The 25469-nt window shown below is 35.8% G+C and overlaps 1 protein-coding gene across 1 annotated transcript; it reads right to left on the bottom strand.

Moving 5' to 3' along the window:
• Positions 1-90: 90 nt before the first annotated feature.
• Positions 91-23093, bottom strand: LOC126599819 (callose synthase 10-like). The gene is made up of 51 exons (XM_050266267.1): positions 22633-23093; positions 22146-22243; positions 21825-21988; positions 21556-21667; positions 21183-21293; positions 20925-21050; positions 20659-20748; positions 19069-19166; positions 18848-18965; positions 18361-18489; positions 17399-17475; positions 17236-17314; positions 16111-16203; positions 15912-16011; positions 15651-15774; positions 15365-15551; positions 15199-15251; positions 14303-14363; positions 13809-13890; positions 12924-12973; positions 12545-12631; positions 12173-12255; positions 11328-11355; positions 10682-10779; positions 10475-10556; positions 10207-10367; positions 9976-10096; positions 9557-9654; positions 9374-9464; positions 9100-9260; positions 8893-9002; positions 8224-8358; positions 8012-8080; positions 7745-7916; positions 7213-7330; positions 6815-6934; positions 6384-6499; positions 6181-6264; positions 5947-6059; positions 5501-5553; positions 5237-5413; positions 5099-5146; positions 4804-4962; positions 3157-3270; positions 2964-3052; positions 2657-2815; positions 2453-2555; positions 1552-1671; positions 1005-1055; positions 714-896; positions 91-615 (listed from the first exon to the last, which is right to left on the bottom strand). Exons 1-51 carry the CDS (start codon positions 22838-22840, stop codon positions 379-381), a joined length of 5700 nt encoding a protein of 1899 aa, XP_050122224.1. The 5' UTR covers positions 22841-23093; the 3' UTR covers positions 91-378.
• Positions 23094-25469: the final 2376 nt, after the last annotated feature.

The raw sequence follows: 25469 nt of genomic DNA, 5'->3' as shown, positions 1-25469 counted from the left end.
TGCTAAGGAGACTCCATATACTACCCCTTCACCTCACGTCTTTGACATAATATTTTATAATGCAAAGGAAAGAAAAATTGAAGGAAAAAATGGCCAAAAAACGTCGCAAGGGCTATCTTGTCATTTTCACCAAAATGGAGAGTCAATAAGCTAGTCTCTAAGGGCCTCCCTACCCCTACACTGTCGCCGTCATCAAATTCACTATATAACATTCTCAATCACAGCTACAGTTTTTTACAACCATATATATGTACGTAAATAACCGTTCTACCCTTTGCCGTACCCAAAAAGTACAATATCATACGAGAGATGTCGATAAAACATGTACAAATTTCCGAGCAGTTGCAGTAGCCAAATCTTTTCAGGGGAGTGTTCCGATTAGACGTCAACATTGGCTTTGTTTCCGGCGAGGATGAGCGATATTTCCAACCCACGGCTAAATGCTTGGTTAAAGAGAAGTCGAGACTGGAAGGTGGAGATGAAAGGGAACCAGGACAAGAACGCTATAGGAGCGAAAATGAGCATCCCCATACCAGCATCGTACATCCTGGCAAACTCCCTCACCGAGTCCCATAAACCTAGACGCCTGACGATGCTCTTCCAAGTGACCGCTAGCTGTTTTATGCACAACCGAAACAGCTTAACAAAACGTTGCCAAATGACCGTGTATATAGAATAACGCATGCAAGGAATGGATATAAAGTTTAACTTACGCATAATATGGCCCATCCGGTAGGAATGATTGCGAGCAGGCTTGCAAACAGGTCAACTATTGAGAGGTCGGTAAATATTACAAGAAGAGCAATAACCGCGACAAGTCCTAAGGATGCCACACCCTGTATAAATCTCATCACGAGCTGAAAGTTGGCGGACTTTTTGGGACTGAAGCTGAAGACCTGGAATGCAAAATAAATTCAGTCACCAAGAGTATGAGCTTAATTAAAATATATCGAGCATACCCAAAAGCTCGAGGCAAGGGGTATGATAACTTTCTTGGCACAAACCTTGAAAATCAGGACAACAGTCACCAATACAACCCAAGAGTAGCCGTAAATCTGGATCAAAACCACAAGACAAAACTGTCAAGATAAAGAGCGAACGATGCTAACAATCGAGAGAATGTCCATGCAAAATCACAAAAAGGTGAATTACTAGACATTAGAGCTGAAGCTGTATGCACATTCAACTATGCACTATAGTATCAGTTGGAACTATCAGAGTCGTAATCATCTCTTGAGTACAAATCAAAATGAAATCACAACATGATTCTATATTAAGCTCGTAGTATGAGATCAAATGTAGACAGATTCAGTTCATATCTGAGTTGAACACCCATCTCCAGAGCATGCCCAATCTACCAACAGAATTCTCCTAAACTTTTTGTTTCCTCTTTTTATTTATCTTTTCAGTCGATGCACATTTCCCATAGGATTTCCTAAAAGAAAGATTCGGTTGGCAAGGTGTACAAGGAAATACTTTGGTTGACTTTGTTTGCACTGATATATCGTTCATTTGAATGTTAAAAAAAAATACAGAGGATATGAAGTGTACCGCAAGTGATGTGTCCTTTGCAGTGATATGGAGTTTGTAGACAACGCCGTATTGAAACATGAAGAATCTCAAGCTCAAAATTGTTTCCAATATACGACCTCTCAGTGTTTGAATATGCATCTGCACAAGCATAAAGTCAGCTTTAACACATGACATAAATAAAACAAAGGCAACAAAGAAAAAGTGGTCTTGAACACACAACAAAAACAAACGAGGGGACCATTCTATAACATAAAAATTAAAATGTAAAGATCACATGCAACATATTCAGACAAACAATGATTATCATATTACAACAACAACCAAGCCTTATCCCACTAAGTGGGTCGGCTGGATCAACAAATTGTGGCTGAAAACATATTCCTAAAATAGAAAGTCGAAATAAGATTGAGGCAGAGGCAATGTTTGCATAACAGATACTCTTGCTACTCATCATTCAAGAAAGATGGCCAGCTCTATGCTAGTACTGCTCTCCTCGACACCAGTCCAAAGGCAAAAAAAAAACGAAACAAAAGGCTAGACGAAATTTAGCTCCACGGTCGGGTGCAGTTTCCTTGATATTTGGATATTAAATACACGACAATGTGTTTACAACAGAGATCACCTAAAGTGTACCACACAGATCTATACAACAAAGCAACCTACAATCCTAAACGAAGCTAGATTAAAGAATTAACATGAAAAAGCCTCAGTCTAAAATAATGGGACTTTAATCAACCTATACAGATAATTGCAACATGAAAACTTATGTACACACGAAAAATAAATAAATAAACTTATGTACACTACAACAGATAACAGAACAAACTTTAATAATAATAATAATAAATAAAACTTAAAAAAATTAGAAAAACAGAAACACCACTTTTGTTGAAATTCTAATGTCATTTCAGTTACAAACCTGCTCCTCATCCCACCAAGATTCCCAACTATGCTCTCCCTTAACTCCTACTCCGCCTCGGTAAAGAAGCCAACCGGTCCAATCATCAAAATCTTCCACCGTCCTGTTTAATTAGTAAGAGAGCATCTCAGTTGTTTCAAAAGAAGAACAGCTGCACATACATGTACCTTACAAATAGAAAGTTAACTAAAAATATAAACATACTTTTGCCACTCAAAACCAGACGGATTAAAGATATAGGGAGCAAACAACCAGGAGATGACAAGGAACCAACTGCTGAGAGTTAGCAAAATGTAAGAAACAGCACCACCATCTGTGTACCCATATGCAATGTAAACTATGAGAAGTAGAGCCACTTCAAACCTGCAAAATTAAGACATGGATCAAATGAGCTTAACAAAAGAAAAAAGAAAAGGTTTAAACAACTTCACAAATATAAGAACCCCTCATCCAAAAATTAAAGAAAGTGGAAAAGAAATAATGTATTTCATCACTGGAAAATACCACTTACGCTTTGACAAAATGACTCCTCGAGTAGAGCCTATAATTCTCAGCAAACTTTATGTGCTTGACAACAAAGCCTCTACCAGTTGCTCGGTACTGTTGTTGAAATGAAAATACAAGTATAAACCATCAATTCCATACAATAAGACATGGATAAACAAAAACAGAACTTTTAAGAAAAGGATGAACCAAATACATACTTTTGCACCTCCGTGGAGAATGGTGCGCCCAAAATAATGAGTTTTAGTTCCCAATGAGAACGTGAAGAACACAGAACATAACTGAAGCTGCATTGTGATAAAACTGAAAACCGCCTGTAACACAAAAGGTTTTCAATTGCAAATGTTATACCCTAGAATTTTAAGTGCACTGAGTTTAAACTATATGTTCTTCCATCAACCCCCTATTTTCAAGGGTATTAAATGTTATCTTTACAAAGTTACAAATATAATAAAACATTTTGAAACACTGACAATAAAAAACTTCCAAAATATTTCCAATGCAGATTTAAACCATGGATATTATTTTCTAACTTGAACTCAGACTCAAAAGGTTTCAATATGTTGGATATGAGCTCTAGTTCAGACATTAACACTAATAACCGGATTCAAATTAGCATACCCAGGAGTCCCTTATCAAATTCAACCTACTGACAGCTATAATCATGGATATAAATCAGAGAGCTAGAAGCCTAAACCTAGAATCAAAACAAGCTCTAGAACATAGAAAAAATTATTTATTCTCATAGCAGAAAAAATCAAGTGCAAAGTAAGGGTACACTTAGCTTAACATCATATTCCTTACTTTCACCTACCTCCTCATTTGAGTTTGTTGTCTTATAAAAGCTAAAAGTGTGTTGATGCACAAGATTGGTTTAACCTTGGATCAACTTAGACCCGACTGTAAAACCACACAAATGCACCAAAACACGAGATATATCGTGGATCACCCCAAGTGGGAGATACGTAAATGTAGGTTACATTGTACATGGAGGCTTGTTGCCTTGTTGAGAATGAATCCCACATTGATGGGAGGAGGGGCCTTGCATGGGCTTACAAGAGATTGGGCTACTCTCCATATTGCCAATTCGTTTTATGGTGGAACCCCAACTTTCTTCATGGTATTAGAGCAGGTTGTCCCACGTGTGAAGCCAAACGGCCACACACACTCCACATCACCCCATTGTGTTATCCACATGTTAGGCTTGAAAATTCGCCACACGTGAGGGGGCGTGTTGAGAATGAGTCCCACATTGATGAAATGAGGGACCTTGCATGGGCTTATAAGAGGTTGGGCTACTCTCAATATTGCCAATTGGTTTTATGGTGGAACCCCAACTTTCTTCATGCCTTTGAGAGAGTAAAGTAGCTTGGGTTTTTAATGAAAGACTAGGTTGAGTCCTCGGAAATGAGGATGAGGAAGCCCATCTATAGGACAACGGTTTTGCCCCTCCCCTTTCACATAGCTCATGTGAGCTAAATAGTGAGGCCCAAATATGGTACAACAAAAGATCTAGAATAACTAACTCTATGAACTTCTAAAATCATTTCCAATCCAACAACAAAACTATGGATTTTTTATCGAATCAAACTCAAAAGTTAAAATCTGTTCAGTACCAGCTTTAAATCAGATACCAATATTAATAAATCAGATTCAAACTAGGATACTAGTATACAAGCTTCTCTTCTATGAACTCCTTATATTTCTCGTATCTTGAATCCTTGTTCAAGTTATCTTATGGAATTTCTTTATATCATAAATCCACTATGAATAGGAAAGTAATCTATTCTGTTACAGATAGGGACATAAAATATGAACATACACGGATGAGAATTAAATAGACTAACCTTCAACAATCCCAACTCAAGTATAAAACCCATAATCATTGGAACTGCAGTAAAAATTCCAATCTGGACCAAGAATTGTGCATTGAGAACAGCATCTAATGCTGTGTTACCCGACAATTTTGCTTGCTTCGCAATTGCACGATCAATTCCAGAGAAAGCCTATAAGATTTAACAAAAAGGTATCATCTACAATGCATTTATAAAAAGTAATAGGAAATAAACTGGTTCACCAAAACTTTTCCCATCCACTTGACAAAATTATCTTTTCTCCAATATGGTTTAAGTTACCACTTACCAGATAAGCCCTTCCGTATAAGAATATGTATACTATGAGAACAGTCATCTGCATTACAAACCATTTTTTATCACGAAATACAAATACGAAGAATAAAAAACAAAAACTAGAATTTTGCAGGATTCAAAAGCAAAGTACCATTGTGCAGACGTAGAAACCAACAGTGGTGTAAAAGAAAGAGAACATTCTGAAAAAATCAAAAAGTTGCCCAATCCTGTACACATCCCTACTTAGGACTTGCTCCCCATTTCCTCCTGCTACTTTCCCTTCAAATAATGCAATCTGATTTAACCCGACGTCTCTTCCTTTCCCAACCTACACAAAGAAGCACGTTATCAAGAGACCAGAAAAGTATTCTTCACTTAACTGGACAACAACACAACATTTGCTTAAGTATGGAACCTGAATGTATTCGTGGTGTGTAATGTTACCCTGCCTCAATGTGGAGTTGAACCCTGCAGAATTTGTTTTAATTAAGTTGACAAGACTAGATTAAAAGACAAAAGAATGAAGCATAACAAAACTCATCATTTGAAACTCCTATAAAAAAAAAAAAAAAAATCATTTTCTTCAGCGAACATCAAATCATTAAGGTTAGGAAAAGAGCAAAACATTCCCAACTATAGATGCACATGGACATCAACTATAAAGCATCTCTATAGTGTATCCACCTAAATTCTAAGACCGATATACTGAATTTAAAGTTATTTTGGTGGGGGGGGGGGTGGATGGGGGGTAAAATGTTCCAAAATTTCAGTAACCTAGAGGCATCAGTGTAGCCATTTACAAAACTAATCAGTATTGCTAGCAGATATAAGAGAAATATTACCAGCATCTTATATGCTTACCTCCAAAAATATCTTCACTAATATTGATAACACGTGACGATTTACTAATCCCACCTCGGGTAGTGTGGAAAATTCGGTCAAACACATCAGGGTGTCCATAGTGCATGCGAACTCTGCACATTAGAGAGAACAAAACTCAAAACCAATGCCAGGAAAGAAAACAAACCAAACCCATTGGGTAACCATATATTCAAAATGTTTGGTACAAACAAGGTCAAGTTACAAAATACTAACTTGAGAGGATATGCTAAAACTCGTTGAGCCAAAGTCACAAAGCTAGTCTCTTGATTGGACATGAACCATGCTAAAGATGAAACACTGCATGGATACATGGATACATATAACACACATGTAATCAATTATGCTAGCAATAATAATTTTGGAAACAAATCTTTAAAAATTAAAAAAATAAAGACTGGAAGAGAAGCTGGCCAAACCTTCCAGTAAATACGTGCTCTCGCACACCAAGAATAGTTGGATGTCGAATGCCATGTTTTCTGCGAAATTCCTCAAGGAGATTTCTCATTTTCATTGCCTCCTCAAGGTAGTTGTCCTAAAGAACCAAATAAGAGCATATATCAATCAGCTGTTATATCCTCCTCAATTGTGGCAAAGTTGAAAACTCGTGTAAAGTTAGCCTTATCCTAGTGTCAAATTGCACGTTATAAAAAAAACAAAAATTATAGAGAGAGAGAGAGAAGTGACATGTTTAGGGTGCATGAATTCATTATTTACATAATGTAGTAACAATCCACTAAATTAAACAGCCATATAGGAAGCCAATGAGAGTGTAAAAAACAAACGCTAACAACAAAGAAAGCAGCAACACACTCAGGCACAAACAAACACCCAATGATCAACTGGTAACCTGGTTCATGTCAATAGTCTGAACAGCTTCCCCACGAGTGAACACTATTGCATGGTTTTGATTTTCAGGCTTCCCTTCACCAAGCTTCGGATCACCAGGAAGTTTAATGGAGTATATTTCCTGTAATTGATATTAGTCAAAAGAAAAACACATGTAAGCACACAATGAGATTAATAAGTGCAATTATTACCAAACCCTTTGTACTATTCACCTAATAGAGTCAATTTATAAATGTAGCCCCTCAGCCAAATAATTTGAGTTTTCAGATGGGATGCTTTCATTAGAGTCATCTAGGATGACAAAAAGGTTAATAGCAAAGAAAATTGATTCTAGAGTATAGACTACAGAAGACCTTAAACTGGACGGAAGAAAAAGAGAGGGAACAAAACTCAGAGTACCTGATCCTTTCCATGTATATCGGCTTTTACAAGCTTTGAATAAAATTCCTTTGTGGTCTTTCCTTCACTTGCACCACTCTCCTCAACGTGTATATATGCAACCCGAAGGGCTTCATTCCTAGTCAAATGTAAATTGATGATAGTATCATACAAGTGAAAAATAAAATACCTACACCACCATCCCGTTTCATAAACGATAGGTTCAGGGAAACCAACATTGTCCAATTGTAAACATATGACTTGGCATCCTCAAAGAGTTGAAGAACTGTATGCAGACATCTGATATATGATTGGAAAATAACAGCAAGCATACACCTAGGAGAGGATGTTTTCAACATGATATGAACCCAAGATGAAGGTTTACATACTTGACAGACCTAACTTACCATTGCAGATGTTACTAGTGTACTGTCCTTATTAAGATATAAAAAGGGCTTGCCTTAAACCCAGAATTAATCCCATTGTTTACAAACTCATACGAAAGGGTCAACATAACTCAACTTGAGAGATCCATTATATTAAAAGATTGTACCTCTGCAACAAAAGGGATATATCAGCAGCCTCCGGTGCCTTTCTCTGCTTTTGTTGCCCATAAATTTGGCATGACACCACATAAGTAAATTTCAAATCCGCTTGTGCACGTGATTCACGTGACAACTCATAACCTTGACTAGTGAAGACATCATTTTGCGGATAATCGCCCACTACCAGTGCAGGAAGAAACATTAAACTTACACACATTGTTCAAGTGCTCACCCAAAGAAACTTGAAAGCAATTCAAATTTCAACAAGAAAATACCTCCAAACGATCTTCTTTCCATAAAACTCTGTAGCATTAAAGCCCTTCTATAATACATCATACCACGCACTGCAATTCAAGAACATTAAATCATTCGATACAAGTCAAAAGATAAACCAACCTAACTGACATATGATTATAAATATAAATGAACTACCAACAATGTTAAGTTTTTTAAACAAATGATAGCTATTATAGCAAGTGAAACTAACCGGTCCTGGCTAAAGTCTGCCCGTGATAAGATACCCAAAACCGAAGCTCCAAAGAATCACTTGAATTTTCCTGCAGCTCAGCATCCCCAGTAGACTCACCCCGACCAATCCGTTCCAAAAAGTTGTCCCACTCATCTAAAATGAAAGACAAATTCTTAACCACCTTTTTTTTCTTTTTTTTTTTGAGAAGAAACGATAACGCTTATTAAAATAAGTCACTTAATGTAAAATAAACAGAAACCAACTAATAAAATCAATGAGGTATAACTACATTCATGGAGGACAGGGAACCATCCCAAACAGTAAAATCTTTGTTCAGGATTAATTCATTCAGAGCTTGTTTAAGTTAAGTGACCAAAAGTCCAAAGTGATGTCCATCTTCAGCTGGATTATAACTAAGCCACCCAAGATAAAATGCACTTTGTAGAAGAAGCTTGGTTCATGCTCGCAATCAGTTTAGATGTAATTAATCAAGGCGCAAGAATCCTAGAATTTGGCTCCTATCAGCTCATATACAGTCCTACAGGACTGGGCCACGTATTTATAAACTTACTATATCTAATAGATTATCTGCACTTATACCTAACTCAGTCACATGACATAAAGGCAAAATATGGATAATGAATATGTTCTTGTGAAGATTTTAAATATAAATGCAGGATAACATACCTGGAAAAATTTTCTGAAGATAGAAAAGAATTGATATTCCATCCTCATTTTCAACTCGCAATTCGGAGGAACTATAAAGTACCGTCTCACTGTAGTACGGGGTGAAGACGCTGTTCTCAAACAAACAACAGATTTTCAAAATAATATAAAAAATAAATAAAACTGACAGGTAATGAAATTTCAGCTCACATGATGAAAATCATTTACCAGAAAGGAACCATTTCACTAACTGGCTTTGCTAAAGGCATGTCCATAAACAATGAATTTGTAAAAAACTCTAATCTTCTTCTTGCTTCAAGATTTTTTGGAATATTTGCTGCAGAATCCTTTACAGTGACAAGAAGGTGTAACCGCTTAACCAGCTCTTTCTGTGGCAACAGATACAAAAATATATACAATATTAAAATCCCTGAAATTTTGAATACGTATAAAAAGGCATAGATTTTTTTTCCCTTTTTTTCTTCCATTCAATGATGCTTACAGTTTCTGGATCATTGGGCCACTTTATCCTGGAAAACAAGCGCCCTTCATTTCTTGCTTTTGCCAAAAGGCTCCAAGTGTCAAGCTGCTCCCTGGAGCATTTAGAAGGGAAAGGATAGGTAATTATAAACATCACAAGAAAATAAAAATCCTGCTTAAAATTTAAAGAGAACAATTCACATACCTCAAATCAGATGACAAAAGGTCATGAGTAACAACATCATACAGCTCAAATACAGATTTAGCAGCACCTTTTGCAAGTATATCAGTTTCATTGCGTATCTGACATAAACCATCCATGTCAATAACAAGACATTACAAAATCATATTAAAAGGATAAAATGACATGATATCTAATAATAAACCTCAAAACATTCAACAAGCTGTGTACTTAAATGGCAAGAATTAAATAATATAGAAACTCTAGCTACATGTTCTGTAGTAGCAAGACGTGAGAGAAAAACAATTGGAACCAAGACTTTACATAAAACAACCACATACAAAGGAGTGACTGACAAATTTGCCACAACAAGCACCAAATGAGAGTTCTAAACTATTAAACAATATGAAATGTTGAGTGATGTAAATGGTCAAAGAATATACCAGCAGGCCAGTTAAAGCTGTAAGTTTCTGTAACACCTGGGGAAGCTTCTTAAGAATTAAAGTTACAAGAAGAGAACCCTCTATAATACTGTTGTTGACCTCGCGGTAGATCCTTTCAACCCTACCATAAAGAAGGCAACACAGAAAACTCAACAACTTGACAATCATGATATGTAACAATCTGACATTTGCAAAAGAAGAATAACATTGTAAATAAAAAAGAATTAATACCAAAGTCTCCCTTCACCATCAACCAGAGAATATAGTATCTTTTCAATACTGTAGTAGACTTCCTGAACTGCATATGCCATGTACTCATCCCTGCATATTCTATTCCAAAGATCTGCCTGTGTATCTTTGCAGTCCAAAGCCAAATCAATTGCCAGCAAGATCTGTAAAATTACTAAAATATAAAAACAAGTAAAGAAAGAAAGAGGATTTATACTACAAAATGCTACTGGCTACATCCATATTTCCAACTGAAATCAAAAGGTCATACCTTACTGCTCAGAAGAAACAAAGGCCATTGAACTAATCTTAGACTTCCTGTGTTGCTAGGCATACAGAGCAAATCCATCTCCCTGGAGAATAAAAAACACGCAGGTTCAAGGCATACCAACCATAAAACAAAAACAAACTGGAGTAGCAGAAGAATAGCATTTGATATTTTTCTTCTCATTGCAAGTAGCAAGCCTCAGCATATTACCTATTACTAATAAAATCCTCCTCTCGCAAACTTTTAATTATCTCGTTCCAAAATGGAGAAAACATGGCTGCATACATCTTGTTTGAATCTTGAGAATCCTGAATGAACCAACTCATACCTCAGTGCCAAAAATTTCATAGCAGGAAGAACAAAAAGGGAAAACAAAAGTGGTTGCAGTAACAAGAACAGAGAAGATTGCAGAGCCAAACTTGAAAAATAACCACAATAAAAGAAAAAAAAATTACAAGTGACACTGAATTTTAAGATATAAACATTTGTTGGAAGTCGTCAGTTAATCTCAATACAAATGGATTTTAACAGGATGGAAGTTAGATATTTTCATTTTAAATCCATCCCCCAACCGGAAAACAAAATGAAGTGTCCCAGATGCTGCTGGCATATCTTATTTGACAGAGTGAGAAGTTAACATGTATAGAAGCTTTTAACGTGTGTCCCACTGTCCTTGCACAAATAAAGACTTGTAGTGAAGCCTAAAAACCAATATGTAACTCTAAATAACTCTAGGCATCCTAAATTACTTTCATAGAGCAGAAACTTACAGCAATAAGTTGTGCTAACATGGAATATGAATCATCTAAAAATTAACTGAACCAGTAGGGGAAAGAAATCAGCTTAAAAAACTCACCTGGGATGACTGACTGTTAAACGGCAACCTGAAGAAGTGAATTGAGATGCAAGTTATAAACAAAAATGACAAAGAGAAATGTAATTTCAATTACAAGATTTTTGAAAATGACAGTGATAAGATCCAGTTGTGTCACATGGCTATCAAGTCGCATATTAGTATACTACACAATCAATCATCTTATTATACTAAAAAAAAAAAAATATCAGCAAGATTCCCATAAATATAAGAAAATGCACTCGAGTATGAAGCATTTCTTTTAAAATTGATGACTTTCTCATAAGTAGGTGGACTTCATTGTACCCTCAATGATCACACCTTCAGAATTTGATGGAATTTATATCAAGTGAATAGCAAGTAACCTCCTATTGAAAGATGGCAAGTAAACCTTTAGAGTTAATTGACTCTATCGAAAAGCTCATTAATGATGCACTTCAGCTTATTCTCGAGCACATTCATACCACATTCAATTATATTTCTAAAAGGGGGAAAAAATTGTGCGCAAATTTGAACCCAAGCCAATGAGGCTCCCCGCTTTTTGAGGAACGGGGTGGGGTGGGGGGTTGAACCTCTATCGTACGCAGCCTTAGCCTTGCTGTGTGCAAATTTAATATACAGAACAAATCTGCATGAAACTAAAAGCGGCAAAGGAAATTGATAACAATGGTACAAGGTCGAAAATTCAAATCACTTCAGAGTATCACTCTAGTGCTGTCAGGAAGACCAGCATTTTAATTTAGTACCACAAGTTTCCCAGCCACATAGTGCATATTTTAAAATTTCCAAGACCTGTACACCTTCAACCAAAAATTGCAGAAGTATGAGAAAAGTAAACAAATAACCACCTTCTATTTTGTGAGACGAGATTCTTGGCAAAAGCTTCTGGAAAACTCTCAAAGCGTTTATGCACCATTTCAATCGAACGTATCTGCCACAAACAAACAACAGACAACCAACCCTGTAAGAAGTTGTGATGAATTGCATGATGAAACAAATGTAAGGAAAATAGAAAACATGAGAGTGAAAGAGAAGAATTGAGCCAGATGAGATGATAGAGCGAAGTATGTTAACCTACAATTTCAAATTTGTTTCTAGAACACCCATAAACTTAGAATAACACATTTATATATGTTTAATAATGAACAATACAAACAAAGAGCAGAAACTACCCATATGTCACACAGAAAGAAATTGCAACTATTTAGAGTAGATAATACCTCGCCTAACCGAGCTCTTGCACCGATCACACCACCAATAATGGCTGACAGGATTGTGTACCATATGTAAAAATCCATGAGATAGATCTGGACCATAGAACGTTATATTAGAACTGTGCATCCAAAGTGGATGCAATATGCACATTCTAAGACAGAAGGTGTTTTAATTCAAAAGGTAACAAGGGAGAAAGCCCTTGATCTGAGAAAGACAAGAAAAAGAGCACCTAACTTGAGGCACTACAGATTATTATGCCATTTTAAAATATTCCCAATGTCAGATTCCAAAGAATCCAACTTTCTAGTCTAACATAATACATCTTCATGAAGTAAATTCAACCCTCTCATTAGAAGTCAGAAGCTAAAGAAAGAAGATACTCACACCCACAACAGGAGCCCATAGGCAAGCTACTGTCAATGCATTATTGTTATCTGCAAAAACAGATGTATACATCAATAACATGCAGCAACATTCTATTCCAAGCACTATCAATCCCCTAAAGAAACATCAAGAACAGGGGAATCATTAATTATAGACAAGAAAGTATGTTCATAGAAAATGAAAAAAAGTTACTCTTAAGCTCACAAATAAACAAATGTTATGATTTAAAAAATAACTGCTATTGCGAATCAACATGATATTTGATTTAATATAGGAGACCCCTTATCACTACAACCATATCATGATACAATAAAGCGGCAAACACATGATCAGATAATTTGCACAGAATGAAGAGAGCAAGAGACAATCAGTAGCAAGATATTCCACTGATAGAGTACATTTTGTAAATTCATCAGAATGACATGTATTACGATACAAATGCCAAGTACTAACACGTCAAGTTTAAAGTGCAATCTCTTGAAACACCAAAAGCTTCAAAACGTAACAAGCACCTTCCATAAGAGGATTGTTGGAAACCACTAGGGAAGATGTAGTGCTTTGTGGGCCATGTGCAGAAAGAGGAACAGTGAGAAAGGTGGTTTAACATAATTTTAATGTGAATCAGAGAATGTTGATAAAGTAGTCATCCTGAAGGTAAAAGTAGCTTCTTGACAACATGTCATCCCAATTAATGATAGACCAATAATTGCAGTTCCATAAGTTATGGGGCCTAAAGACGGCAATATCCCAGTTTTTGTCCCTTTCTAGTTTCTACCAGAAAACAAAAAATAGGCTTTGGATTGAGTTGATTGTTGACGTCAAGCAACAAAGTACTAGTGAGCATAAACAAGAACACAGAAAGTAAATCAATGTTGAGAAACTCACTCTTTGACACCAAATCATGCCATGAGTATTGCAGAGATGGAAGGTCCATGATGATTTTGGTGGGTTCAACAAGAGGTTTAATCTGCAGTATAAATGATGACTCAAGTAAATGAAACTGTGTAAAAAGTAGAAGACAAATACAAGAAGTCCTAACGTTCAGGTTACACTACCAAGCAAAATCATAAATTAAATTTGATTCAAACTCACCCCAATCTAGAAAAACTACACTAAAAAGGAATATTTTAAAAATGTTTGGACCAAGATGCCCAAAGAGAAACTGAAAAATATAAATCTATGCCACCACCACACTTCCATTTCCCTTCCTTCCCATCAAAATATCCCGATCTCCAATCCAAACAAACATACATCTCATCTAAAATTAAATTCTTATATAATTTTATAAATCTACTACAGCCAAACACTAGACTTGTTGATCAACTGAAAAATATACTCATTGATCACTTGAACTTGAGGACGAGTAAAAGTAGCCTTGCCTGGAGAAAGTAGGTAAAGGTGAACTTGCAGATGAAGATCACCAACCAAAAGAGCACATACCTGCAAAAATTAGAATTTTTTGAAACAATATATGAGGCCCTTTTACATATATATGGTCTCTTGAAGAAATAAAAGCTAACCAACCAGCATATATGTCAACACTCGATTTGACATGCAGACATAGCCAAAAATGAATATTTTGAACCAGGCCATCAAAATATATTGGCCGGAGTTCCAACAGAAATCTTCATCACAGAGTCCAAATTTGAGAACTCCAAAACCAAGAGACAAATATAAAGTGAAAAGGAATACAATAACCCTAACGAACTCGAAATGGCTTAGGGTGGCGACAAATATATCAGCACACCTAGAACATGAAAGGGAGTGACACCATAACTTACATACAATAAGTTAAAGAAGTTAGTCTCCCTTAAGTGATGACAAGCCTAGCCTAGCTGCAGAATTCTATGAATATACCAAAATATTGATACCTCATCTGAGAAGCAATAGAAAATATAAACCTAAATAATCTGGACACTTATATCATAGTAAGTCCAACTGGATGACAAACACTCAACAAGTTTCCTTTAACAGAAACAATATCTAGAAAGAGTATAGCCTATTTGTAATATGAAAATAAAATATGAAAACAAACTCTACTAAGCTTTATCTAAAGAATTGGTGTGCACTGAATGAGCCCCTTTCTTCCCAAGTTCCAAGGGACATTGAGAACTCAAGTCACTTGTGACTTTATCCCAAAATTTTTAGTGTCAGCTCAACTCAGTTACATCAGATTCTAAATAACAAGATCACATTGTCAACCATGACAACAAAAGAAATCAAGCTCAAAGCTGAACAGATAGTCAACAATAAAAAGTTCCAAATGCCCACATACCTGCAGTAATCACTCATCTTCTCATAAAGACCGCGTCCAACAAAGTAACGCTCCTGAAATACAAATTAAGAAAGCAGAAAACAAAGTCATCACCATTTTAGCCATAGCAAATTTAAAATTATTCGGTCACCATTTCAAAGTTCAAACCGAGAAAAGTAGGACTTGCCTGGTAAATCCACTTAAAAAATTGGAAGAAGGATTGATCAGACATCTCAGAAATTTTATGACATCCTGGAAACTTAAGCAATAGTGCAAGGACTATGCGCAGAGCAGCATAAACACCCAATACAATAACATATATCCGAAAGTAGAATGAATCTGAGTTTCTGTCATTTCTTTCATGCAGAACTTTCCTGCAAATTTATAAATTTCAATACAAAATTACAAAAGTAATAACAGATATCATGTAAAAATGTAGTTTGGGTAAACTGTCTAAAAGAAAGGAGACTCACAGATAGATATATGTCACAGCAACAGAGCTCAAGCCAAACCAGAAAAATCTAATTACAAGTCTAGAGACAGCCATGCCTCTGGCTGTGGTGTAAGCCCCAAACATGAGCACCACGTCCAGAAAACCTACAGCGACAGCACATCAGCCAACGAACAAAACAGGAAAAGAAAGAGCAAAAATAGACTAAGTTTTTGGGCCTTAATTGCAAGTGTTGATCTGCAGATTGTTTGAAAAAATAAATAAACAAAAAGAAGAAACTTACTCTCTATGAAGTTCATGATAACAAAAGTTGGTCCAATGCTGAGGACTGTCTTTAAAGTATCCAAGTTGATGTGTCCATTAAAGGCTATAATTGCCAAAGCCTTCAGCATAGGAAATACAAGTTAGATTTTAAAAAATGTAGACATTTAATCCAAACTATCTCAGTAACCATATGTGGAAAGTTGGAACGCAAAATTAACCTGGAACATCAAAGCTAAAAAGATCCACAGGCGATGGAAACTTCTATACAAGTGAAAAAAGGTCCGATGCTCAACGAAAGTGCTTTTTCCGGTCTGCCATCCAAAGCAATAATCAAAAGCTAGGAGGAAACAAATGGTTTAAGCAAAAGGATGGCTTTCCACCTATATGATACAACTTACAAGCACTAAAAAGTGAGACCCAAAACAGAAAATCACTCCCAATATCATCTTTGTACAGAAGAGCCAAATGTTAAAGCCTTTTGCGTAACTAACATATGTAATTCATCAAAATCTATTGCCCAGCCAAAACTGAATACACATGTTAATCACCAAAAAGGTTCGACATATCAATAACGAAAAGAAGACTATGCACCAAGACTTTCATAAACAATTCATGTACCATATTTTCATCATGCTTAATCAAACTAGTACAACAACAACAAAGCCTTTTCCCACTAAGTGGGGTTGGCTATAGGAATCCTAGAACACCATTGCGCTCGGTTCTGTGCCACGTTTTCCGTTAGATCCAAGTACTCTAAGTCTTTTCTTAGAGTCTCTTCCAAAGTCTTCCTAGGTCTTCCTCTACCCCTTCAGTCTTGAACCTCTGTCCCGTAATCGCATCTTCCAACCAGAGCATCAGTAAGCCTTCGTTTCATATGTCCAAACCACCATACCAATTTTCTCTCATATTTCCTTCAATTTCAGCTACTCCTACTTTACCTCGGATATCCTCAAACTAGTCGTACCCAGTGCACAAGGCTCCCGCTTTACGCAGGGTCTGGAAGAGGTGAATGTCGGATATCCTCAAACTAGTGATGCTTAAATATAAATTTTTGAAGAAGAAAGGAAGAAAGAACACTTGAGAATAAGAATAGAGTGAGCATATTGCTATACAATTCTAATTGTTAAATTTGAAAATAATAATAGTGAACATCTAGTGTACATGATGAGATTAGGGGGTTACCTATGGACCCCTTTAAAGTTTTAAACTTAGTCATTGACACTTTTTAGCAGAAAAGTGCCAAAAGAAAATATGAAATGTCAAGTTTAAGTTTCAAACCTTCAGAATGATTGAATATACAAAACCATGAATCAATTTGGCCACAAAGTACAGATATAACTAACCCTTTTTCGCTTTTTAGGTTTGAACAAGAATGGTGAATCCCTCCTCATAGGCCACTTCAATTCAAAACAAGCAGGTGACCTGCAAATTGAAAACGAAATGTCACACTGCCAAACTGAAAGAATCATATCATCCATCAAAAATGTAAACGGGAAAGAAACAAACCAAAAATATTCATTAAAGTCATCATAATTCCTCCATGCTGAATGCGCAGCTTTCCCATTATTATTTCTGGCGGCTTCCTGCATGCGAAAAATAAAGAAAAACAGAAGTTATTCGCAAGACCAAACAGAGTACATATCAGCCACAGTATATACCCTAGAAACTTAACGGAAGAAGCAACATCAGGAAGAAACCACCATATTAGTAATGCCCACTATGAAACTACTGTCTCCATACTAACAAATAAAAGTAATACCAAAACACCCCATCAGATGACAACATACTAAAGAAATAACAATTTAATTCATGCATTCAAGTTTCCACATCTCAGAACTAGAGGTACCGCATAAACAGACTCCATACATTCCAAGAACATTATCAACAATATTAAATAATAAAGGGCCATAGAAACGAACACTGTGAATTTTTACCTCAAGGAATTTTACAAGAACACAGTGAATTTTTACCTCAAGGAATTTTACAAGAACCTAAAGTAACAATTGCTATTCTTGTTTCTGCCTCTTTTCCTTTTAATTTTTTGGATAAAAATTAGGGTGATATTGATTTGTTAAGAAGCCATAATTTTTATCATAAGAATTAAACAAATAAAGCAAACTCTAGCAAGCTATTGGCACGGCATTCAAAGAAGTGTGATCTTGATTCAAAATAAAAAGAATACACCTAAGGTTATTGAGAAGCCATCTGATTGAGTTGGCAAAAGTAGTTCAAGTTTATAATTAGTGAAAAGAGTTTTAGTGCTATAATGTTTTAAAGTATAACATGCTGCACCTCTGTATTAACTGAATTATACAGTATTCAAATCCTACAATCTTTACAAACCAATAACATATGTGACATGTTAGATAAAAACAAATCCAATTCCAATATCAAAAAAAAAAAAAAAAAAAAAAAGGTAAGATACACTAAATGTAAAACAAAGAAATCTGAAATAGAGGTCCACTAACCGCAGCCAATATATCATATATTGGAAAAATGATTTGCTGAAGGAAGGACACAGACCCAGACTCGGTTCTGCAGCTGGCAGCAAGAATAGCTTCTCCATGATCTAGTATTGCATCTAACTCTTTAGCCATCTGTAGAACAGTAAGATGATGTCATCTCACATTTGTAATAATTAGAAAAATATAAATAAAGCAAGTTATGCTATGTTTTATATGCAAATTCTCCTTGCACCATCAAACAGATAAAAAAACAATTTACAATACTAGAGAAACAGTATCCGAAAATGTTACTTAACGATTTCCACGCTGTAATCTTGCACTAAATTTCTGAACAAATAAATTCAAATGAGCCAACACTATATACTTCACTTGAACTTGCATACAAATTCATACATAAAATAGAAAGTTTAAAATTCTATTCAAATAAGTGAACCTTTATCTATATGAACTGAGAAGAAATCAGCAAACTGCATAATGTTTTCAAGCTTACATGGTGAAATATGTAGCAAATACATTCAGGAAGAAAGCGGACATTTGCAGCTTCACCCCAAATCAGAAAGTACAAGGAAACCAGAAAAAGTTTCCTGTCCCGATCAATTGCTTCTAAACTGTGAAACAGTGTATATGTAATTAGCAGTGTACATAAGAAATTTTTAAAGGGCTGTTGACAAAAGAATTAAGTATTTAAGAAAGCATTAGAGTTGAGATTACCTATTCCATGCAAGGCGTATCCGCAGGTATCGGCACCATTTCATATAATTATCCAGAACTTTCAGAAATACCTCATTTATTGCTTTCTCATCAATTTTCTGTGCACACCAAGACATAAATATATCAATAAACTTCACATCTACAAGACTATTTCCATGCCCATAGGTCCCATACAATATCAAACAAAACATCACATGCCATGAAGTACCATAAGCAATAAATTATTATACCTCTAAAGAACAATGAATCATAAAATGATACACATCTTAAATACCAATGTGAGCACTAGCGACACAAGTAAAAAGGGCAGTTTAAAACAGTAAAGCATACAATACCCTGCAATTGCAGAGTCTACAGAGGATCAGGTAAACAGAGTCTTACGCCCAACAGGAGAGCGGCTGTTTCCTACTTCAAACCCAAGCTCTCCAGGTTACCAAGAAGAACCATACACTCAAATAAGAGGCAGGGTAGCGTACAAGGCTCCTGCCATTGAGTGGTCTTACTCTAGGTAGGATCAGGTGTATACAGTCCTAGCCCCGCTTACAAACAGGTGGTTTCGATTAACAAACCGAGTGATCACCACATGAAGTGACATTAAGCTTCTCATGTAAATATATCTTTCAAATCTTATATTTTTAAATTTCTTGAAATCACAATTTAAATTTTTATAAATATCAACACGAGAATATAAAAAGACATAGCATATAGGATCACATACTTGAGAAACTGTACAATGCTTCAAATTTAATTTTTGGAACAATTTGCTACACAAGATATATAGAAGAGGCTGGTATGTGTTGTGATTTATGGCTAAAAATTAGGATGATGCAGAAATTAGGTTTGTGTTACCTATTTCATTTTGGTGTCTTATTTGAATTTGGATTTGACTTCTTGGTTGGATTTCTTGCTTGGTGGAGAGATTTTGTTAATTACCTATTTGATTAGGATTTGGATTTACTTCCAATTTGGATTAGAATTCTCATTGTAACCTAAGTCCTATGCACTATAAATAGGAGCCTAGGGTTAGTTTATTTTGTGTGCCTCACCACGGCTTAGAAAGTTTTCTCTAATTGGGTTTTGGGGTTGATGTCACCGTTTGGAATCATGAGTGTGTGGCAATCTCATGACTCATTCGTTTGGCAGTTTGGTGAGAATCAATTTGTGAGTTAGAGAACAATTTGGGAGAATCTTCTCCGTTTGTTCAAGTTCTCTACTTGTTTGGTTTACAGTTAATTTGTGGGATTTGGGTTGTGAGAGTTAAAACACTCTTTTGTTCTCCGTTTGTTTAGTGAAATTCCTCACCATGCTTCGCCCGTGGACGTAGGCTTTACACCGAACCACGTTAGATCTCTTGTGTTTTTATTCTGAGATTGTTTGTATCTTCACTTTCGCCTACGACATTGATATTTGATACTTTGTTAGAATTCTCTCCCGCTTGCACATAAAAGTACAAGACTAAGGCCTTAAATGCAGAAATGAATTCACACAAATATTTAGATAAATAAATAGGAAAATAATAGGTGTAACAATTCATAACAAGTTCATTCACATGAGCACAAGGACAATGAGTCAGCAATCCGAAGCACTCACCGGATAAGCCTCAACGGGTATACCAAGCCGAGATTGTGCATTTGCAATTGTAAGAACAACATTCTCTCTCTGGTTCCTCACATTGTCTTTCTGAAAAATTTAACCAGAATCATTATCACAAGGGAGTTTAGCAAAAAATATATATATTAAAAATGCATTAGAACAGCAATTGTAATTGAAAACGTATGCAGATTCCAGGAAGATACCATACCACATTTAACCACATATATAATTAAGCTTAGGGAAAATATAAAAAACACACAAACCTGAAAACCAAAAACACATTCCAGAAGATCAAACATGTCCGCATTCCGTTGTCCGGATATCTCAAAGTCAGCAGGAAGTCTGGGGAATTGCTCAGTATACCTAAGTGTAGATATTGCACCTCTAACCTGGTGAGATAACCAAATATTTAGAACTGTAAGTCGCGAGTAACTTCAATGGTATGACAAATAAGATACAAGGTGAATGGAACAGAACTCTTGAAGGGCAAGAAGAAAAGTTAAAATTCAGATCAAACTCACTTCTGGGAAACCTCCAATTGCATTGGTCAATGATGGTGCTTCTAGAGGGACAATATTGTAGGCTGTAAGCTCCCCAGATAATGTTGCATCGGTGCTTTTAACTTTGCGCAACTGGAAACCCACAGATCAAAAAAGTAAAAAACAATCACGTATATTGGAACCAAAACAACAATGCTGAAATAGTTGGTAACATAAATTTCTAAATATTTTTTTTTTCATCACTATTTTTTATCACCCAAAATCAACACAAATAAGTCAATATACGATGAAATTTGCTAAAAGTGCAAAGGAATTAAGAGACGAAAACAGGGTTTCAATAGTAAAGTAATTGCTGAGTATCACATCCAACCATAGGAGATAAAAGGATAAATACCTCCTCTGTAATAAGTCTTCCAACTCCATTAGGATCAGCAACTTTGCTAAGTGCCTCCATCACCTCAACTAAAGCCCTCAAGGTAGCAATTGTCTTTTTCATTTCTAAATAACTGAGCTCCGATTTGAAACAAAAAATAATTAATAAATAACATATTTAATCATACCAAAAAAAAAAGGGAAGAAACAATAAAAATTTGGACAGAAAACTCAACAATTTCTCGGTTAAAAAAACAAGTATCCAACTAAAGCAAAAAATGGAGGCCATACTCGCCAAAGTCAGCACCAAAAGTTCCAGATTCACGCCATATTTGTTCCTGTCTCTGGATATCATCAACTCTATGTCGTCGCTTGTAGCGCTGGTAAAAATCCCAGAGGTGCTCAATATCACGATTCCGATCTATTTGACCCCCATCTTTTTTTGCAAATTTTTGCTGAAACAAGATTTCAAATACTCATATCGTATAATTATAATCATAAGAAATGAAAAGAAAATACATTATGCAAAACCATCATGCAGTTCTAATTAAAGTAACTGCAACAGTAGCAGCCATTCAAAAATTACCAGTCGGAATTAGATCTTAAGCATACCTTGATTACAGACATCAATCCAGTCTTAAACTGAAGAACACCTCTGCCGTCACTTTTCGGGTCCAGATTTTGCGCCATGGTATACGCCTGCTCACACACTAACATCCAAACAACACAACTCTAGTAAATACATAAACACTCCAACAAAAATACAAGTATCATAACACCACAAGATCACATACTCCAGCTCGGAAAAAAAACATAGTCCGTAAACAACTTCAATTCGGCAGTACACTGAAAACATCTTTACATCAAAACAAAAGCTACTAAAACCAGCAGCATATTGTATAATTCAAATCCTTGAAACAATTTTAAGTTCGATTACGACGATTAGCCAAACTTAGATAACTTAAAACTAAATCATAGACGAAATTTTACGCGCAGACAGAAATAGTAACAATTAGAAGGGCAAGCAAAAATCGAATTGAGCACTGAAAAAATCAGCATGAATTTAATAAATTCAAGAACATAAGAGATAAAGGCTTACGAATTCTGGAGACGTTGGGATCCTCAGCTTGAATCTCATCTGCAGCTTGTAAGATAGCATCGATATTGGTGGTCTTCCCGAGCGACGGCGGGACGGCGCCGGCGATTCCACTAGGAACCCTCCCGTGGCCCTGGCCGGAGCTCCTGAGCTGCTCTCGGTTGAGCGCGGCCCGCACCAGCCGCTCCCAATTGTTGTAAACCCTCGCCATGGCCTACGAGCCTGGCTCAAATGAGAGCTTGTAGATATCAGTGCAAAATGGATGCGCGCCTTTTCGAACTGTGTTGACTGGGTCCGAGTTGAACGGTCCGACTCGTGGGAGACTGAGTCGAGTCGGACGGGTTGACTGTTTTTGAAATGTGAAAGGAGGGTTTGGATCCGATTGAAAGAGGTTTAAGGAGGAGGGAAAGTGCGGAGAGAGGAAAGGGGGAGACGGGGAAGATGGAGATGTAATTACGGAACTGCCCTTTGAGATTTAAACCACGAAGGAAAGAGAGCCCATTAGTCTGAGAAGCGCGTAACGGAAGTCGGAGCGTGTATTCGAGAAACATCCAAGTGCGGGTTTTACCATTTTTCTTCAATAGTTTGAAATTAAAAATAAGGTTGGAGATTAATTTTTAAAAATAAAATTGTGAAAATTTGTTTTAGAAAATAAAACGGTGAAGTCGTAAAAAGTCGAATTACTTGGTAAGTTGAACAAACAAAGATAAACCTGAAAATCAATCCCAATAAAAATAAGGTGAAAAGTAACAATTTTTTGGTAGAGTGGTTGCTTTAGTGAATTAGATAGTTAATTGTTAGGAACTTAGGAGGAAGAAAATTGGTGGAAATTGAATTGGTAAAGGTATAGCTAATTTCCGTCAATGCAATAAAGTGTCATCTGCAAAAAAAATTATTTGTCATAAAATAAACAAGCTGCATGAAAATGAAGAACAAACTGTTGGAAACTATATTATTATATGATATTATAATGGGAACGAGGCCGGCCCAGGCACAGGGGCAACTGTCTATGGCCCAAAACTGAAGGGGGCACCAAAAAAATATAACCCAAATAACTAGGTATAAAAAAAGAAAAATAAAGTCCAGATGAAAAAAGGCCCATGTTTTGGGCATTACAAAAAATAAAGAAAAAAAATGACATTAGAGGCACCACTCGGTGGTCCAGGTTTTGGGCATTATAATCAACCAAAAAAATAAACAAATCAAAACGACATTATAAAGGGACCACTCGGTCCCCAGTAACCCTAACTCCTATATCCCCACCCCCCCTTTGTTCCCCATTTCCCCAACTTCTCCCTCTTGTCCTGACCCCCTGACTCCCTTTCACCAGCAAGCTGTTGCAGCACAGGAGGTCCCTGTCCGGTTGTCCTCAGCTCAGCACCAAGCCCATTGGCTACTACAAGTGCAAGAGCACTCACTCACCACCAACCCTTCCTTTTGAGTTTTGAGGTAAACTAATTTTAAACTTTTGAATTATCAATTCATAATTTCATATAAAATTTTGCAAGTGACATAGAATTATATGATAATTGATGTATAGAATTGTTGTTGTTGATGAATTGAATTCTTGACTAATTGAATTATTTGATTTCATTTCAAACCCAATTTTTAGGTTCAATTTTTATAATATGTTAAACTATGTGTTAGTGTTTTTATAATATATAATATGTGTTGGAATGATAATTTTGATAGGATATTTTTGTTATATCATGTGTAGGTAATTTTTGCAAACAAATTATCGAAGCCATGTATTTTAGGAAACAATTCTCTGATAATATGAAAAGTAAAAAAAAGGCAAAGGATAACAAAATTTCAAGGAGCTTCGCTAGGAATTGTTGTATATGATTGTATTTTTTATTGTCGGGGTTTGGGTACTATGTCCCTCCCCGTTGTATATTTTCTCAAGTAATATAATCTAGGCGTGAGGACCTAGCCTCCCAGCTTCGACTGGGTTCCAGCCCTCGTTAAATATTTTTTTTATACATATGTTTTCATATTAAAAAAGGACACATTTTGAGCTTTCGCACTGGGCACCCAAAAACTCATGACCGGCCCTGATGGGAACTTTAACGAAAAGCTTTCGGTATTGTTCACTTTAACGAAAAAAATCACATTTTTACACTAAAAAGTCAATCATGGTACTATTTACTTTATCCTTTATTTTGTCCTTATCGTTAAAACTCAAAGTTTTCAAACCATGTTCATTAGTTTTTCTTATTATAATTTCTAAAATATTGAATGAAAAGTTGTTATTAGACGGCAATTAGTCAAAACGATTTGGTTGTTTTGAATAGGTGTTAGGCGTCATATGGTTTAAAGTCAATAAATACATAAGTTTTCATAAGGTGTATTGAGTTTTATATAAACTCAAGCACTCCAATCGTAAAAAAAAAAAATAACTACATAGAAAATTAGAGTTAATTTTTACTCTTAAAAAATAGAGTTTCTCCACTCAATTACTCTCATTCTTGGTTTGTTCGAATTTTGAGTCGTGTATTGAGAGTACGGAATATATAAAATTCGTCAGAATTCAAAGATTGAAGTGCTTTGACTTCGGATTATAGATTTTTGAATTATAGGAGACAGACGCCTACCGAACTAGCACAAGAGTATGGTCGAAATTATGTCTTTAAGATATTGCATTTATGCAAACCTCATTTGTTAGTGTTTCTAACTTTCTCTCTAGTTATTTATATTAATTTCGTACATGATGATGATGTTAATTTCTTTATGATTATTGTTATTGAAATTTTTGTGTTATTTTTATATTTTCTAATATTGCTCCAGCACAAACTCATAATATAAAACTCTTTTTGTGATTGGTAGATTGCTCGCGTGGA

The sequence above is a fragment of the Malus sylvestris genome, chromosome 14 (genome assembly GCF_916048215.2).
Source record: "Malus sylvestris chromosome 14, drMalSylv7.2, whole genome shotgun sequence".
NCBI lineage: Eukaryota > Viridiplantae > Streptophyta > Magnoliopsida > Rosales > Rosaceae > Malus > Malus sylvestris.
The sequence above is the reverse complement of the archived record's forward strand: the minus strand, read 5'-3'. Positions and strand labels throughout refer to the sequence as shown.